Consider the following 19766-nt stretch of genomic DNA (forward strand, 5'->3'; position numbering starts at 1 on the left):
AAATGGACTTTTGTGGCAGACATACATACATACATCCGCCACTTGTAGCAGAAAAGGACGGGAATATTACAGAGAACTAAATTATATTAACCCTGAAACAATGGTTCTTATGGACATGCCATCACTAAAAATAAAATGTGTGGGCACACTACTACCCATGGTAACTTTAATGGAATTAGACTAGGAAAAAAGACTTAAGGAGGCTCATGGAATATGGAGTTTAGGCAATGAGGTTAAATGAAGCCAGAACCACTGGTGAATATGTGTTAGATATTTATTTATGTCCATATTGGTATTTGAGCTGGCTAGTTTAAAACTGGTGTGGGTGGCTTTGGATGAGTGCATAAACCTTTGATAATGCTAAGATGTTAAAACAACAAACAGTCTCGAGATGCAATTGGTTTAGCCAATATAATTTATTTTAAGACAGTTAGTACTTTCTAAAAATAAGTATCTTACAAAGAATATAATACAAGTTTTGAGGTTTCACTTGAACGTGAATATTTCTGTAAGTTTTTTTCAAATCTTCTTCCAGTTTTTCATAAAACCATAAATGTAATTCCCCAGGAAACTCTCTCCTCCCCACTGTGAATCTGCCTTTATACAACAAAAACTTTATTTCACCTATGAGGAGGCCCAGCCCCCCACCCAAGATTTCAATTATAGAAAAGATTATATTTTAACTGCAGTACAATTTTGAAATTATTATTAATTAGCTCATGAAATTCTACCTGTGGGAAAGTATTTGCTGACAGAAAAAAACCCGGCTGCTGGACACACACAATGGAAAACCTTAACTTGCCTTTCAAAATGGTTGGTAAAAAGGGAAACATTTGCATCAAAAGAGAGCACTAAACCCACTGAATGCCGGTACCACGCTGGTGCACATTTTTCATTAAAATGGTGAAGCAGCATCTTTACATATATTTTCCCCCAAGACTTGAAGCATTTCATTTGCATATATACATAAAATGTATATAAAGCATATGTTATACAGTGCATTTAGTACTGTTAGTATATACAGTGTATTTATGTACTACTAGTACATAGTGTATATGCATAACACAAAACATGTACTCATAAGCATTTCAGCCTGTACCTGAAATCAACGTCATTTGATGGCTGCAAAATACCCAGTCCTGCACGGGACTGGTCTAGAGAGGGACACTTCACATTACTGTCCACAAGCTCTATCTCAAAATATGAAAAAATCAGAGCCAAAAACTGTTTAATCTCGTGGACAGCAAAGAGCCTTCCCGGGCACTTGGCTATGCCTGTCCCAAAGGGCATGTAGTAATGCTTCAGCCTCCGGCCGTGCCGGTAGAAGTCGGTCTTCTCCTCTCCCTTCTCGTTCAGGAAGCGATCGTATTTGAATGTCTGCAATTAAACACACAAAAGGGTTCCTTGATATTTGGATACCTCCAGATGCCAGATAAAGCTGCTAAGCCAGGCTGGGAAAAGGATGTCTCCACCAATCAGCATCGTAGAGTACCACCATTCCCCATGGGGTTCTTTATGAAAGAGTAGCCGCTACTCATAAGAGAAGTTCTGTTATGCGGGACAGGATCCCAGGTTCTTTGCTGATAACTCCCCTTTTCTTTCCTGACCTCTAACAACAAGGATTGTAATCTGCATTCTTATTCATGCAGCAGAAGGAGAACTGGAAGAATTCTAATTCTGTGCCTTAGGGAAATTATTATCTTTATCCTTCTTTAAAAACCCTCATAATGATGATCTTCCCTCACTGAGGAAGGCAGTAACTAGAGGGCTGTCTGGGGCTGGTAGCACACCTTTTCGTTGCACTAAAACCTGTTTTGCAGATAGTGCTTTCACTGCCTTTGTTTTTTCTTGTTATCACATCTTCAGGTGTAAGAATGGATTGTCTGGGGTACAACAGAGAACCAGCCATGGGGCACCTCAATAAGTGCTTTATCCAAAGGCCTGTTAACTTCTGCCAGAACACCGAGTTCAATGCAGTTTGCAAAAAAATGCTTACCAAGGGATCAGCATAGATTTCTGGATCGAAATGCAGCAGCTGAGGATAAAGAGCTACAATATCATCTTTGCGAATGTTGTAAAAGTCGTTCTCCAAGTGCAAAGTGAAATCCTCCTTGGCCACTCGGAAAGTCATGGATGCGCTGGAGAGCCTCATCGCCTCCTTGATGATGCTGTCTGTTGGGACAGGACAAGGAATGATTGCCATGGAAACAGTGAAACTGGGGGCAGGTCATGGATTTTGAACTATTTCAGAGCCATTATCCAACCCTAGATTTATTAGAAGAAATATTTTAATATAAACTTTCTAAATGCCTAAAAAAGTATCTTTCTAATTTCTTTTTAGCATTTCTATCCCTTCTGCAGATACCACTGAGAGCCTAATCTGCTTTCCCCACAAAGAATGCTTAGAGTGGACGAAACAGAATGTTCAAAAGTGAGACATATTTTCACTCTGATATAAAGACCAAACCAGTGAAAACTGAAAATATAACAAAGAAACAGTGCAGTGAGCAGTGTTTTCTGAAGCTTTAAGAGGTCCTGTATAGAAACCCATACTCAGAAAAAAAGTAATGTGGGAAGTTTTTGTTTCAATATTAGCTGACTCTTTTTTTAAGTAACAGTAGTTAAAAAACAGCATCATAACAACTCTCTGTAAGTTCTGAAAATTATAATTTAAAAAATATTGAGAGGAAATAGAAGTAATGGTATTAGAGAACATTGCTTCACATGATAAGAATAGGGATTTAAGTTTTGGCAACACCTTTTTATTTGATTTAAAGACATAATCAAACAAAATATTGTTCAGAATTATCCATATGTCTATGTTATGTTCAGTGTAGGATTATTGAGACATACCATTACCCATGAAAAAATGCTGTTCATGTGAATTTTGATAGTCTCAGTACCACCTGGGATATTGGGAAGCCTGGTTGTGTTGGCTACTGTTAAGGAACATATAGTTTCCTGTTCTCCTGTTTCTTTGCTAATTCCATAGGAATTCTATAGCAAGCATTTATATGGTAATAAACAGAAGAGCATGGAAATTGTAGTGTGATTTCTGCATAAAATAATCCTGCATAAAATAGTCATACCTAGTATTGGCATATTATCCAGCTGTTTCCGGTTCAAGGAAATATGTTTGCCATCTAAGCTGATACTCTCTTCAGCACTTTCCAAAACACTTTGCACTTCTTTGGTAGCTGCTCTCATTGCTTCTGGATTCCTAAGATCAAAAGAGCAAAGGTATAACATAAATTTAAAAATTCTTTAAGAAGTGGTTTTGCTATTAACTTTCTTTCTGACCAAAATTTATTTTGTGGAGAGAGAAGTACAACCTTCTAAAATAAAAATGTTGCGGCAAAATGCTGCAATTCTATTTATTTCATGTCTTGGCAAAGGTATGATAACTTCAAAGGAAAAAAAAAAGAAAAATAAAGGAATCCAAAGTATTTGATTTTGTCTGCAATGACAAGTGGGACAGAACTGATGTGTGTAATTCAGGTAATAAACAGTATTGGCACTAAAAAGCAATGCCAAAAATAAGGAAAAAACCTGCCAGTTGTAGATTAGGAAATAGCCCCACTGCAGGTAGAAAGGTTAGGAACAGGATTATAGATCAATTTTATAACATCATTTATTCTGACTGCTGTGACAATATTGTGTCTAGTTGAAAAGAATTTTCCTAATACCAAGAGCCCACATAGCACCCTTCACTGTCTAGCCTTTCTTTCAGACATGGAATATATGAGCTTTGGTGAAATATATAAACACAATAAAGGAGGCCCCAATTGTGTCTTGAGGAAGGCACAATCAGGGTGTTAAAAGACCCCAAGTTCAGAAAATCTAAAGCAAATGCATTATTGGAGCAAAAATACTAAATAATCAAAAAATTAGCATTGGAAGTAGGTATGATAAGTAAAAGTGTTAGCTGAAGCAGATAATCCAGAAAGGCCCACTCTAAAATGGACATTTGATAGCATTATCTGAGCTGTGCACTTGTCTCACAAGTAACAAGCTCAGCACGTGCAATCTACAGTAGAGCTTCAGTGGGATTTATCAACATATAAACTATTTTCTATTAAGTATCTGTGAAAACAATAATGAAGTTAAACCTCATTTTGCCTGCTCTAGTGAGATGGTCTAAAAATGTCTAGTTATATTTGTAGCCTTTAATACAATTAATGTTTTGACTGTAACTAGCACTTTTAATGTCATATCATACAGATTTACTCCAAAGCTTTCTTGACAAAGTGTAGCATTGCCCTGGAGTGCTGTTCCTTAACAAAAAAAAAAGTTTCTAAAGAATTGCTCTGTGCTCCCACCACTTGCTCTCAGATGGGTGAAGGGCTTTTCTGTGGAAGTCCTGAACAACACAGCACTTCGGTTGCAAACAGCAAGTTTTTTTTTTTTACCATTGATGAGGTATCAAGGAGTTGAATTGGCCTGTACTAATAAATTGGTTTCTGAAAGGCAAATATTTTGCTTGTTTGGGAGCAAGAAGCATTGGGACTTACTTAAGAAGATAGAACAAGGTCCAAAAGGTGGCAGGAATGGTGTTTGCCTGAGAGGCCCAGAGCACCGCCACGTGGGTCTTGGCCTTCTCCATGTCATCGAAGGTTGACAGGGTGTCGTTCAGGAACATGCGCAGGGTGACAAGCTCAGAGAGGTTGTCCCTTTTCAGGAGGTTCTTGTGCAGGAGGGCCTCTCCCAGCTTCTCACGTGCACTGTGGGCACTCTTGAACAGGTGGATGGGCAGCCCTGCCACGAGGGCTGGGAAAATCTTATCGAATTCCTTGAAGTTTTCAAGGGCATTTAGGATATGAGCTCTCTCAGTTTCCTGCTTTGATGATAGGTTTTTGTCATTATTTGAATTAAATTCTTTACCAAAAAGTGTTAAAAAGCCAGACTCAAACATCACTTGGCAACAGAAGGTATAAAGTCCTTCTGTCACCCAGGTATTAGACCGAAGCTTAGGTGCTCTTGACTGCAGCATGACATACTGGAGGTTTTCCATCATTGCTTCAATGAGGGCATCTAGGGCATTGCCTTGAAGGGTTCTAATGAAAGTCTGATGAAAATTTTCAGTGGTGTTTCCCTCCGCTGGGTCAATGCTACCATGCCCAAAAGCCTGTCACAAAATAAATTGTATGCATGATAAGTAAGGCCTGTCCTTACCTGGATGATAAAGTCTAACAGAAACACAAGCCAAAGTGTAACTTCATAGCTTACTAGAGGAAAGGATAACAATGTAACAAAATAATGTACAGTCTTAGAATAATGTATAGTCTTAGAACATCCAAATCACTGCAAATTTCTTTTCCATTTAGGAAGAGGAAAAAAAAGATCTCAATATTTTAAACCAGTAAAAGTGCAGAAATGTGAAACCAATCCATAACTATCCAAAGGCACAGTTATGTTTAGAGGGATTAACTGGGTATGCCAGCAGATACTTCGCATGTTAGATATTAAAACCAGGAATACCTTGGCAGAAGTAGCAAAGTGGAACTTTTTCCAGTCCAAGTGTTTTCCCTGGCGCATCAATGCATGGTATGAAAAAGGGTCAGTGAGGAAATGAATGTATTTCCCTGCTACATGGCAAGTGAAGATGTGGCCGTGCTTCTTCTGCTTTTCTTTGAGGAATTCAAGGGGGTTGGCACCAAACTTCAAGGCACAGCCCAGGTATGGAAGGAACCCATTTTCAAGTGGTGGCTCACCTTGCCGCCTACAAAACACAAACAAAAGCTCCATTTAAAATTATGTATAAAGATGTCTTCTCCAGAACTATCAGGCATGTAAAATACTGATGGTAGGTTTTGTGTAATGTGAAAAAAAAAAAAAAAGAAGACAAAAATCACAAATAAGTAGTTTATTTACAAGTAATTTTTCTCCCCTTTAAGAGCTAAGCTATACAAGAAAGAACAACTTAACTATTAATAGACATAATAATACACATAATAAACCAGTTTGATTATGTAATATTTCTTTTCCCTGGATCAGATGTATATTTTTCACCTGTCCAAATGCAAAATTATTGCCATTAGCTAAAACACAGTTATGAAATTGTCACATTAATAAATAATCCATCACACTAATATTATCTTGTACATTTTTGGACAATTTTGTCCACAATTTAATTTAAATACCAAGCAAAGACTCTTTTTAGCATAGAAAGGTTGTTATTATTGGCATATCTCATTAATAGACCAGATCTTTCTAAAAATATGGGAATTTTGCTATGATTCTCAGTAAGCATAAGAGCTAGTGTTCCAGAGAATGTGTCATCAAGTACATGCTGTAAATTAAGCAGATACTTAAAGTGAAGCATATGTTTAAATTATTTTCTTTTTTTAAGCAGAAACAGCTTTCCTGCATAAGGACATTGACTGCTGAAATAACTTTCATATAATATTTCAACTTTTCCAGTAAATGAAGTTAATTATTTTCACCTTTTTTAAAATTAAACTTTTAAAAATAAAACTAGAAAATGACTGTGGAAATTAAAAGATAAGAAGAGTTAAGCAAATTACTCACTCCTTATGTAAATGTGTCAGCAGGATAAATGCTTTAAAGGAATACACCTCATACATAGATATTACCTGTATTAAATTGTGTTACTAGATATAATACAAAAATGTTTGTAAGTAGGTATTAAACAATAATTACATATAAGTAGGTATTCTCTGTGATTACAATACAGGTGAAATTACAGCTCAGAACATTAGGAAATCAGGACATACATATTAATATTTTAATTACCTCCCTGATGCATAGATTTGTATCTACAGCTACCTCTAGGCATCAATACACTATTATTGCAGAGTTCATACACAAAAATTCGGTTGGAACATAAATCTCTCAAAAGACCAAACTACAGCATTGTCTATGCTGTCCTGCATGTGTCTGACAACAGTTCTCCTAGTGATGTACGCAGGATATTTGACACAAATAAGGGCCAGGCACACGGAGATGCTTTTACAAAGAGTCCTTACCTTCTCCTCCTCCCTAGAAGAAACCAAGACACACAACAAAGTATTACTGCCGTTCCCCAGATCCAGGATGCCAGGAACATTTCTGGTAATGCCCAAAAGCTTCCAAGTGGAAAATGGGTAGCTACCAGGATGGCAGGAGAGGTGACTGAGAATGAAACAGAAGACAGGTCACAATTTATATACAGTGGGTACACTACTGTATCTAGTGGCACTGAGTCAACCTAGCAAGCTATTGATTAACCATTTCTGGAGAGAGCTTGTTCCCTCTCTTCTCTGTCACCTTTCTGCAGAAAGCTTTGCCAGATTGATGCAGACAGTTGCAGATCTGGCCTTGAGCTAATGTCACGTAGCAGAAGCAGTTCCAAAGTAACCAAACAGCTGTAATAGTTGATAATTTGAAGGTTAGCCAGGTGTATTTTGATGAATCCTGCAGATTTACCAATTGCAGTTTATAGTTCAAGTTTAGCAATATACGAAATGGTTACTGACCGGTGTCCAGGAGATTCAGGCTGTGCTAGCTGGTGGCTGCAGCCCGTGCTGCCCTTCAGCTGCCAGCCTGTTCCCCTCCCTTCTCCTTGTGGGCTGCCCTGGCTCTGGAGTGCCACTGCAAGAGGGAGCGGCGGGTTCAGCAGCTGGGCAAAGGGATGGCTGCGGAGGTGGACCTACTTCCTCTAACAGTGTTTGTCTGGAAGAAAGGGTAGAAATGGTCTTTCACAGACTCATAGAGTGAATCACAGAAGAAAAGGAAAGTAGATCTAGACAATCACACTGGTTTCAGATTTTTTTCTTTTTTTTCATTGTCCTTGGACCACCTTTTATTTTCCCACTAAATATTTTCTCCTTTCTGTTGTTGACTTATAAGAATTCAAACTTTGGCTTGCTCCTAGAGCTGGCATCAAGCCATCAAGGAGGCAGCTCAGGTACAATGATGTTCCATTAGTCATCCAAGGCCTAATATGTCTTTAAGAGAGAAACTGAAGGGTTTTTCAGACTCACTTTTGTACCAGTTTTTGTTGGTGTGCCTACAGTTATGTGAAAAAACAGTAAAGATTTGGGCATCTTGCTGTTGCAATAGAACACTACACTGAAGGCATTGACACTCAAATCTGGCAGGTGGAACTATTGTCCTGGCTTCAAACCAGGGCAGGCAGTGAGGCATGGGATAACTGTGCACATGTCATTACATTTGAGTCAAATTTTAAATTACTGTACTGAAGAAATTAACCTTATTTGCAGCATCAAGGATTGCCCTCACTTAATCTAAAAGTCACTCCTTTTGCATGTCAGGTCCAGTCTTCTATCCCATTTTCATTTAAGCACAGGTGCTTAATTTATTTTCCCATAAAAAGTTCTTCTTCATTAGCTGAATTTAGCTTGATATTATATAATTGCTTTATAAAAACCTTGCTTTTCCATTTCCTGTCTGTTTGCATTATTGAAAAATTCGGTTCTGGGCGTCATCTTTGATTTCATCCTGTGACTTCTTCATCCTAAAAAATAATAATAATTTTATTATATTGGTGTCTAATTCTTTTTGGATGTGTAGTTGAAACAACACTGAAAAAGTCAGAAGTTACTGTCAATTTTGTGTCCAACACCCAGGAATAACATTTAACCAGCAGCAGTTGCCTGTGTCCCCTCATCATATCTTGTGTTGCACTAGGTAGAGCTGCCATCACAGTTGCCTCTTCTCTCTGTGTTTTGGGTTGTTGTGCTGCAAAGTGATGATAACATAATTTATAAATGGCATCCTGCTGCCAGCAAACAGCAGCAGTAACTTCTCTAAAGCTGCCCACCTTCTTTCACTTTCTGCTTTGTACATATATAATAGCTCTAAAATAGCAGAGCACAGGAGCTCCCTGGCAACTTACCTGAAATAATTTCTTTTTCTCTCAGGAAAGTCTTAAATAGGCCAATCTACAGTCCCAAAGCCAGCCTGTATTACAACAGGCTGCAGGCTGTGACTTGTGTCCTTGTGATAAAGGCAAGCCGGAGTCTTGTCTGCCACAGATACTCCACTAAATTTAGCAGATGATTGGTGTGAATCTCCTTCCATTTATATTAGTGGGCATTAGGCTTTCCTGATTTTTCAGCAGCACCAGTGGAGTGCCCTGATGTTCTGGGTGTGGTATTTTGGTGTTCTTCAGACAAATACACTATTTCCCACAGACAAAGCTCAGGCAGTTGCCAGTCTGTACAGCAGGGATTAAAGGCACCATGTGGTCCTACTGATTGACAGAGAATACATTTTCTGCAACCCTTTGTGTGTTGTGTATGAGCTTGGCTGTCTTGCCCCAGCCCAAGGGGATGACCCACAAGAGTTATGGGTGCAGTCAGAAAAAACGTACTGCTCTGGCTCAGTGAAGAAAACTCCTCGTGTAAATGGTAAGAAGAATATTAATGTGAAAAACTGTCACAACTTGGGCTCAAGACTCAACTCAGGCCAGTGACAACATCAGGAATAAAGCACTGCATATGTTTGAATGTATAAGCCTTTGTTCACTGCAGGTTTGAGCATGAGTGTTCATCAAAAACTCAGCAAGGTATCAAATAGTAGGTAGAAAATGCAAAACCTTTGAAGAACTGTAATAGGACGTTTTGGTCAAGGCCTAACGAGCACTGAGCTAGAACCAGCTCAGAAAGCCCAGCTCAAGAGCACGTGGATGCAGGCATGCTGACATTTCACCCAGTACCGTGCTTGTAGCAGCGCTTCCAGCCCAGCATGCCTGCCCACACGGGCTCCGGGGGCGGCCGGGCCTGCACAAGGTCTGCTCGTGTCTTCAGGGCCAGGAGCTGTGGTGAGACTGCTGCATGGTCAGATTGCACCACTTTCCCCCTAAGGGCACTTTTCACCCAGATACACCCACTGGCTGTGGGCAGAGGCTGCCAGGAGCACTCTTATCTATCACCGCTGCTCCAGCCAGCCAAGTGGAGCCGTGGCCTCCATGGAGCCAGTACCCTTCCCATAAAACAGATCACTTCTGTGGTGATTCCTGAAGCCTAAGAGAAGGCTTAAGGCTTGTTTCCTCCTGCTACCCCAAAACTGCTCACTATCCAAACCTGAACTTTGTCTCATATGTTGTAGCTGTACGGCTTTTATTAGTCACAATCCATACATGGTATTTAAATTAACAGAAAAAAATAGATAGACCAAGCTGAGGGGAATAATGTTTTTCCAGGGTTACTAATGGCTTCATAACCTGGGAGCACTGATGTGCAGAAAGGGTGTGCTGGACTTAGGAGAGGCTGCTGATTACATTTGGCAGTAAATAGCAGATTTCCACACAGATTTCCACACAGCCAACTCTATAACTTGTTTATTCATGGGAAGTAAATAAGAGATACACTGTACAAAGAAAGGATTGGCTTTTTTTTCTCATGCACGTGTTGTGAGAACTCGTTTATTTCCTTCCATCAACAGACAAAAATCCCTGAAACCACACAAACCAAGCATTTTGCCCAGCAGTGGGAAGGCAGCCCTGCATTTCACAGAACACGAGCAGGCTAACATGCTACAGCCCGAAGATGCAATTGCAGCTAGGAGGCACGTCTGCAGCTGTGAAACTTGTAAAAGAGATCTCAGAAAGGTGGAGCAATACAAAAGGAAAGTTTAAACAAGAAGTTTCACAGTGAAGCTGCTTGTAGCTCAGAACCTTTGCAGCCAGAAAACAGCTAATAAATAATTATATATCACCACCTACTGGTAACCTCCTTGTGTGGCACTTGTGTTTTACAGCAGCCACTGAACTTGACGAGTCAATATTTGTTTCTTGTTTCCATACACCAAAAATGGTATTTCTTCCATGGGTCTATATATTTTTCTTTGCATTTACATCAAGTATCACTTTAATGAAGATATGGAGATATGCTGGGTAAGATCACTGAGGTTTCTGAGGGCCAAGCTGAAGACCTGGCTTTTTTGGGATCACTGAAGATGTTAAACAGAACAAGAAATAAGGCTTTAGTCCTCACCAGCCACAAGAAACATCTATTTTTCGAGAGGAATGATGGCTGTCAGCACACAGGATCCTGTACTGGGGATAGTCCAGAAATTGAAGGTCCTTGTGCAGCATCAGTGTTGACTCGGCACAGCCATCATATGTCTGCAAGCTGAAAGGCATCAGCAATGCCCTGGGCACAGGGAAGAGAACACTGGCTGCCGTGTCCCCTCACAACAACAGACCTGACACACCATGGCACACCATGGCACAACACTGCCCAGCCTGCCCTCATAACCCAGCTGCTGTTACCAAGGGATCATGCCAGAAACGCAGTATCTTCCCCAGAGAGACTGTAATTACAGATATAGTTCCAACAGATCCCTAGCTGGATTCACCTTTTTCCCCTGGTTTTCCTGGGTCAATGGAATAGGTGGAAATCTTGTATACCTAAATTATAACAGACTATCTAAAAGAATATGAGTAAAATTATACTAAAGACACTGTAAAGAATAATGCCATAGTTTAATTATTTAATGATCTACACAACCTAAAATAAATTCATGCTATTACAATATCACTCCACAGCTCTGTTAGCAACTGTCATGGTTGTTAAGAGGGCAGACTTTGCCTGCATTATACTCTGCCTTCTGCAGAATTTGTGAGTCATCTGACTCCAGCAAAATAGCATGTTCCTGTTTCCTTAAAAAAAGAAATTAAAAATAAAATTTTTAAAAAATCATCATCAACATCATCTTTTTTTTTTTCTTCCTGCTGATTGTATGTCAACTGCAGAGGTACAACTCTTTTGTGATCTGATATCATTGTATATATTACAATACATATGTATTTGATATATTTGACCCTGTCATTTTTTTTCATGATGAAGCACTCTGCACAGACAATGCCTTGTATTAACATAAGGATAACCAACATTGATGGGCTATAAAATTAGACAGGCTTGGGAACTCGCATCCTGTTTCAGAACAATTGCCCTGAGCATTTTAACAATAGTAAGGACAGATATTTCCTCTAATGACCAAATTAATATTTCCATATTTATCTCAGAGTATCTTCTGAATGTGCTTATATATCAGATAATCAACTTGATTTACTTGCACCATATCAGTTTATTTTCTTTCTGGGATTTCCTTTCTTTTTTAGGAATGTCAGTTGAAAGTTTGGCAACCTTCCTGTCAGACCTGGGATTTACAATGCCACTATCTTCCCTTTAATATCAAGCATTAGAAACTAAATCTCAATCAGAAACACCATCCTTCACTTTAATTTTAATAGAAAAGAAAGGAAAGGAAACTATTAAACATATGATTAAAGTAACAATTGAGAATATTAAGATTTATGAAAGTTACCTTTTTCTAAGTTTTGCTGAGGAGAAGCTGTAAAGAGAGCAATTATGAAAGTGGAGACAAAAGAGAACTCATACGGGAACCCAAACAGGAAAAGGAAATGGCTGTAAAATAAACCACGAGGAGTTATTACCATTCATCCAGTGCAGCAAACTGCATCTTCTTAAAGCAGTTTTTTCTTTTTAAAACCCTGGAGTTGAGTTGTACAATTTCATAACAAAACAGAAGCTTCTACATTATCCTGTTACTCTAAATGTGCAATTGCAGGTGCTCAAAATACTTAACAGGGAGAAATCAAATCTCAGATGTGATTATAAAAATGATGCAGCTCACTGCTACAAAATAATTATTTGAAGAAAGGTAGGTAGGTAGCAAGCCAGGAGAAGATTGCAGCAATCCAATTGTCTGGGTGAACACTACAAGCTGTTCTGGGCTGCTCCAGCAGATGGAGCAGAGAATGCAACGGCACCTTCTGCCTCACTTTGCTTGTCTTAGCTTTTCTTCTGCTGATGCTCTTTTCCTTCCTTCCTTCCTTCCTTCCTTCCTTCCTTCCTTCCTTCCTTCCTTCCTTCCTTCCTTCCTTCCTTCCTTCCTTCCTTCCTTCCTTCCTTCCTTCCTTCCTTCCTTCCTTCCTTCCTTCCTTCCTTCCTTCCTTCCTTCCTTCCTTCCTTCCTTCCTTCCTTCCTTCCTTCCTTCCTTCCTTCCTTCCTTCCTCCCTCCCTCCCTCCCTCCCTCACCCCCTTTTAAAGAGCTGCACTGCTCTGTAGCTTCCTAGTTGCTCTTTAGCTGTCAGTCCTGCAGTATGTAAAGGGGGCTTACAAGAAGTATGGAAAGGAACTTTTTGCACAAACTTAGTGATCAGACAAGTGGTATAAGTTTTAAAACAAAAGAAGGTAGATTTAGATTAGATACGAGGAAGAAAATCTTTACTGTGAGGATGATGAGGCGCTGGAACAGGTTGCCCAGAGACATTGTGGACTTTCCATCCCTGGAAGTGTTCAAGACCAGGGTGGATGGGACTCTGAGCAGCCCAGTGGAAGGTGTTCCTACCCATGGCAGAGAGTTGGAACTAGATGTTCTTTAAGGTTCACTTCCAATCCGAACCATTCTATGATTTTATGATTCACTGCCTGAGTTTGGCATCCATTAAGTGTAGCACTTATTTCATGAACCCTCCTTCATCACACTCACAATTCACTCTATATCTGCATTTAGAAGCCATGGAGAGTCAGTCACACCTGTACCTCTTCTGTAAGAAGGGTGGCATCTTAAGAACCTCTCTGTTGTTTACAGCTATTTCCATCTTCTCTATGCAAGTGCTGGTGTTGCTCTGGTCCTGCAGTCTGGATTTGGGTCCCTTTGGCAAACCTCACATCAGGTTGCTGTGGGGTTGGCTTCATGCTCCTTTTCTTCCTGAAGTGACCACCTGTGCAAGGACAACATCCATTGCTCCAGGGTGAAAGGAAATCAGAAGGCCCACCACCTTACTGGCAAGAGGCAATCTGCCTGTAGTCACAGTGGGGACTTTTTATTTCAGCTATGGCCACTACAGTTCTAAGGGAGACAGAGGCTGATAGCTGCTGGAAACCACCAGCAACTTCCCCTTGATGGTGATCTCAGCAGCTATTAGGCCACTTTGGGATTTTAGAAGTCTCCAGAAGTTTAGGGAAAATGGAGAAGCTGGACTAACAGTGCAGCTGGAAAGGATCCACAGCCTGAAAATGATGGGTGTCATCAGCACAGCTTTCCTTAAACAGTTTTTCTTTGGTTTCAGAATATTTTTACTTTTCTTTTGCATTTACACATGAACACAGGAATCATCCTCTGAGAGCATCCCTGGTGGATTTATGCAAGCCTGTTGCCTAGGTATGGAAAATTTTGCCAAGAATGGTTGTATATAAATATGGTTTTTAATGGAGATCTGAGCTTCACTGGACTGTGCAAAATGCAAAGAAGTAGAAGTGTGGGGCACACAGTTATGCAACTGGGCCACATTTTACTCTTCCAAGGGAAAATACACATTCTTCTGCTACTAGATTTAAGTAAAGATTTCTTTTTCCTATAGCTATATTCTACTTTTTATAATACAATATTTCTTGGAAGATACAAGCCAAGATTGAAGAGTGAGTGCCTGTCTATATTACAGAAGAAATCTGCCAGTCATCACTTCAATTCTTTTCTGTGATGCATTCCTCTTCATGATCATACTTCTGTGAGCCAAAGCTTCTTTGGTTTTCTTTTTTTTTTCTTTTTTTTTTTTTTTTTTTTGAGAAAGCAAACTGTGGCAGTGAACAATGTCTTCATTGTGCAAAAGAAAGGAAAAATAAGGTATGGTGGTGTCACAGACATAATATGAAACCAACTTCAAAATGTAAGGCTGTTCAACTACTCAGATTAAAAAGATATGAATATGGGGCTAAATAAACTGTCCAAAGTGCAGCCCACTGGTTTTACATGTGAATCAGCCTTCTGGCTTAGGCAAACTGATTTGCAACTGAATGCAGATTACTAATTTGGAAAAGTAATATTAATTTTCACTACCAGAGCTGCTGTAATACTGCATGTGGCCCGTTTATTTCTATATGTTTCTATATTATTTTTGACTTAAATAGGCAAAGATCAGAGATCTACCTCTTACAGCTTTGCTTTGCAGTTGAAAAAACAAACTACAGGTGGAAAGACAAAAATTAAAACAGAAAAACACAAAAAGAACAGGGTAACAGGAAGAAAGAAGCTGATGGAAGAAGGGTGACAGGTAGATGTCGCAGAGAACAGGAAAATAAAGACAAAACACAAGGTAAAAGATAAAAGGATTTAAACAGCTGGTTAGTTTACAGATGGGGACAATTACTGCTTTTTTAACAAATAGACAAACATTGGTGCTCCAGTCGTTATATAGCTCAAGACTGGTCTCATAACTTAAACAGGTTTGGTGCGGTCAGAAATGCAGTGGCAGGCTGCCAAAAACCACTCCTGAGCTAAGGGAAGCATCTGACTTGCTGAGTCAGCATGGAGACAGCTCCCCAGAAAAGTAAGGGCACTGTGCCAACACCAACACATGCCTTTGGATGAGCCATCTCCTGATTGCTCACAGCAATTCAAGTTCCCATGACAGTCTCCCCCAAAATTTTTGGCTTGGTCCAAAGACTTCCAGTGGTGACAGACATATAAGCGAAATTCTAATTATAACTGTTCAGCAGTGGTAATTTGTGACTGAGGAATGATCTGGCATGGAGAGCAAGGAGGGATTAAACTGGCTGGAAGCAGGAATGCCAGAGCCAGAACAGACTCCTTCCAAGGGAGTGAAGTTTCCCTTGGTGATGAGATAAGAAACAGTCTCAGCTTTGTCTTGTAGCCATCCTGGAATAAGAGCGCTCAGGGAGCCAAGCAAAACTCAGAGCAGCAGAGCTGGGTGAAGGGTGGATCCACAGGCTGAGGTGCCCCATGCAAATAATCTTGGATTTCTGCTGTGTACATAAGGCATCTGTTTGTGGTGCATCTTTGCAGATTCCAGTAGAGGCACATATTGTGATGGGGACTCTGCCCAATGCATTGTTCATTAGCTTATTTTGTAATGAAGCACAAGGGTGTGTTTAATTCACCTCGAAGGTACCATAAAAATTCTCCAACAGGTGCCACTAGTGAGCCTTGCTGGAGCAGCTGCTCTTGGCCTCTGCCCTCCTTTGCCACTTCCAGAGGTTACAGCCCCAATAGCCAGAGCAGAGCAAAAGGACTGCCCACCTCTGTCCCACCACCCCATCCCAAAGGCAGATGTCTGCTCAAATTTATCCTTGGAGGCATTTTAAGACAAAGAGCCAGGCATCAGACCTCATGATTCCTCATGCTATATTTGCCACAAGCACTTGTGCCCAGGATAGGTTGGATGGTTGGACCAGAAACCTGGTCTAGTGGAAGGTATTCCTATCTATGGCAGGAGTTTGGAATTATGTGATCTCTAAGGTGTCTTCCTACCCAAACTCTTCTGTGATTCTATGATTCTATGAGGGCAGAGGGATCTGTCCTTTTGTCTTGCTTCATGCTTCATCTAGACTATGGAACACCACCTATATTAGACGACAGCCTTGGACTGAACTAGACTATATTTAACATGAAGGTATAAAATGTTAACTCAGAGATCCCAGGAGAAAGGAAAAGACATTGAATCCCTGGAAAAACAGTTAAACACAAAATATTACAGCTACTGTGAAATATACACCTCATTTCCATCATGTCTGTGTAGTCTTTACAATATGAAAACAAAGAATATAGGTAGTCTTTACAATATGAAAACAAAGAATATAGATTTTTAAACCCTGAATTGTGTATATCAGAGGTAGGAAAGAACTGTTCAGGTTATTTAAGTCCTTTCCAGCAAAATCCCACTTGTGGATAAGGCACAGGAAGAGCACAGTCACTCCTCCCGCTTGCCTGCATAGAGTTCAAATCCACCCCTTCCTTGGCTCTCTTTCCTGTCTCCTGTCTCCTAGGACTGGCTCAGGATCATGAAGGAGCTTGTTGTCTGCAGGACCTCTTCTTCATCTGTTGCAAAGGCTACAAGGTGTCTGAGGAATGAGAAGGACAGAGGAACATATTGCTCACACCCTAGACTGTCAGGCAGTGGAGTTGGATGCTGCTGTCAGGCAGTGACAAATAATTCCTCTCTCCAGACTCTCCACAAAGCAGTTCCTGTGTTTTGCTCATTTTCTATCTGCCTCACAGAGGCTCTGGGTCTAATCTGCAGAAGTGTTGGGCACACTCAATCATGAGTGAAGTCAGGAAGGTGGGGATTTAACAAAATATCTCCTGTATTACCACAAACATGAGACATGAGTGTGTAGAACTGGGAGCTCAGAATAATGCATTATGAGCATATTCAACTTGAGTGTCTGAATGCCTTGTCTGTACCCCAGAATTATGATGGAAAATAAATGAGCAACTGTTTGCACAGCACTTAGAGCATTACTTAGTAAGGATGGGGACAACATTAGTATTTCCATCTTTAGAGTGGAGTTTGAATAGTAGACAGGAAATCAGGCATGAAACTGCCAACTGAGCAGTGGAAAATAACTCACTGAGTGCCATCCACCCCATGGGTGTTATGCCCTTAAAAGTAATATGCAATAATATGAAAGTAATATGTTATAATGCCCTTAAAAGGCAAGATCCAAAAAAATATGAACAGGGAATGAGGAAAAAAGTGACCTAGCAGTATCTAATGCTAAGTACATTACTGGGGCAAAGCTCCTGTAATGTAATCTCTTCTGCATAACAGGTGTTTTTGCTGAAAAATCTTATTTCCACATGGAAAGTACAAAAATTCCGGTAGATGAAGTCTAGAGGTACAGTTCAAGTGCAATGCAGCCCCACAATTAAGCTGCTTTGGGGAAAGCTTGTTCTAGAAATACAAACAACATGTTTGGACACTCCTTTCAGCTGGCTTAGAGCAGGACCCGTTAACTCCCTCATAACTACCCCAGGTATGGAACCACCTTAATACAATTATTCTTTTCCAGTGCTGACAGGGTGCTGTCTTGCACAATTGGTACATGTTTTGAGCAACCACTAATTGTGGAGTGGGTGGAGAGCTTCCTTACAAACAAAAGCACAACCTGTTTCCAGCTTCAAAGGAGAAATGTGTATTTTTCAGTAATAACTATGTATTATTTTGTTAAGATTTTTTTCAACAGCTGAGACTGATACCAATCAGTGGGTGGTTTCTATTATTCTTTGAAAGTTGGCACTAGGCCAGCCAAAAACCCACAAATAGTACACTGATGATGGAAAGTTATCACACTTGCCCATGGGTATTCTAACTTAAACAAGCAAACTCTAATAACTTGGCTCTTTGTTCTACTTCTTCCAAACAACAGATACACATACCTTAGGAACTAATCTTCACCTCTGGCTCCTTAGAGCTCCTCAGTCTCAGTGGAGTTCTTAGAAAGATATGGCCTGGCCCTTCTTCTGTCTCCCTCCAAACTCCAGAACACACAAGCATCTCCCTTGTCCCAGGTGCTCAGTTCATCTCACAGAATGACTGAGACACCAAGACTCTGACTGCTACCTCCTTCCAAAATTTGGTTTCCTTGGGAAAGATACGAGACTAGACCAGCAGTTGGAACTGTCTTTGGTCTGTGTGTTTAAAGGATGAGGACCCTGAGACATGCCAAACTGCGTTGGTTGCACAGATTAGACATAGCCATTTTTCATCAATTATCTTTCTGGTCTATTAAGTTTTGTTCCTGCATTTAAATGAACAATTTCTCAAAAGTGTACTCTTTCTCTCTCCAACAGCTGTTCTTAAGCAAGAAGAAACACCTTTATGCAGATTTTCAAAATCTTTATTAAAATCATGTTTCACAATATACTGGGAGATGAGGATGATAAGATTCACTTTTGATACCAAGATGGATGTCCTGCAGGTGGACGCGGTGCCAGAGCTACTGCCCATAACCTGGACTTGGCTTGCTCTTAGATTATGTATCTGCAATAGTACACAGATGGTATGCTCAATGAGAAATAAACCACATGGAGCCAAGTTTTTGGGCTAGCACATCTTCATAAAGAAAATGAACATCCATTACAGTCTTGTGGGTAAAATCACGGAGGGTGCATTGACAGTGCAAGTCGGATACCCACTAGAAAAGGCTGCTCCCTGCATAACAGCAGGCTGTCTTGAAAGACCACAAGGAGATAGAGTAATGCAGAGGACAGCAAATAACAGCCTAGCTTTCTTGAGGGAAGAAAGGTCTTTGCAACAAGAGGAGCATTCAACATCAAACCAAAAGAAAACATCATCCTTCAGCTGTCAACACTGGCACCCAGCAGAATTGCACTGGAAAACTCTCAATCATACACCTGCAATTTCCATGCTACATGAACACTACAGTGCTCTTCATTCTACAGGGTGGGTCCAGGGCTTCACTGCCCTGAGCTCATTTCAGGATGAAGAGTGGCACACTTTGTCTGAGCACAGTTTTAAAACTTTCACTGCACTTATGTTAAAATCTCCTTCGGCTACATAGAAAATTTAGCATTTCTAAAGCAGTAATCATCAGTCATTATTAAACTAAAGCTAGATTCCCTCCTTTCCTCCTGGCCCAGAAGACACGTAATACAGGGTTTTTGTGAAGCCTGTGATACCATAAGCTCAAGGTTTCACTTCATATATATTTAATGACCCGTAGTTACACGACTCAGCAGCCAATGGTTCAGGTAGCGGCATGCAGGAAGGTTCCAGGTCTGGCTGATTATTGGATATAGAAACAGAAGCCTCCTGAGCTGCCAAAGAGTTGCTGCTCCTCTGCATTCAGCACTGCTGTGGTTGCTACCCCAGACCCTTGGACGCTGGCAACTGGAGAGAATCAAGAACTGGAAAACACACTGCAACAGCAAGAGAAAAGTATATATTGCCACAAAATTTGTGTTTAGCTTAACTAAGGTTATGATTGTGCAGACAGCTCAAATGATGAAAC

General features: G+C 40.3%; 1 protein-coding gene across 2 annotated transcripts; it reads right to left on the reverse strand.

The window, feature by feature from the left end:
* Positions 1-397: 397 nt before the first annotated feature.
* On the reverse strand, positions 398-8462 carry LOC134424923 (cytochrome P450 7A1). Of its 2 annotated transcripts, none has more exons than XM_063169107.1 (7): positions 8390-8462; positions 6987-7131; positions 5479-5719; positions 4512-5125; positions 3090-3220; positions 1997-2172; positions 398-1377 (listed from the first exon to the last, which is right to left on the reverse strand). In XM_063169107.1, the coding sequence occupies exons 1-7, from the start codon at positions 8457-8459 to the stop codon at positions 1078-1080; spliced, it is 1677 nt and encodes a 558-aa protein (XP_063025177.1). In that variant the 5' UTR covers positions 8460-8462; the 3' UTR covers positions 398-1077. The 2 variants fall into 2 exon arrangements, with proteins under 2 accessions (XP_063025177.1, XP_063025185.1); XM_063169115.1 differs by lacking the exon at positions 8390-8462 and adding an exon at positions 7476-7614.
* Between the last annotated feature and the right edge of the window lie 11304 nt (positions 8463-19766).

This window comes from Melospiza melodia, chromosome 1 (assembly GCF_035770615.1).
Source record: "Melospiza melodia melodia isolate bMelMel2 chromosome 1, bMelMel2.pri, whole genome shotgun sequence".
Classification (NCBI taxonomy): Eukaryota; Metazoa; Chordata; class Aves; order Passeriformes; family Passerellidae; genus Melospiza; species Melospiza melodia.

Coding starts and splice junctions, on each gene's coding strand:
- LOC134424923 (XM_063169107.1), bottom strand. CDS start 8,459: ATGAAATCAAAGATGACGCCCAGAACCGAATTTTTCAATAATGCAAAC. Junction 5,720..6,986: donor CTTCTAGGGAGGAGGAGAAG/GTAAGGACTCTT, acceptor TGTGTTTTGTAG/GCGGCAAGGTGAGCCACCAC. Junction 1,378..1,996: donor AAATCTATGCTGATCCCTTG/GTAAGCATTTTT, acceptor GTTTAATTGCAG/ACATTCAAATACGATCGCTT.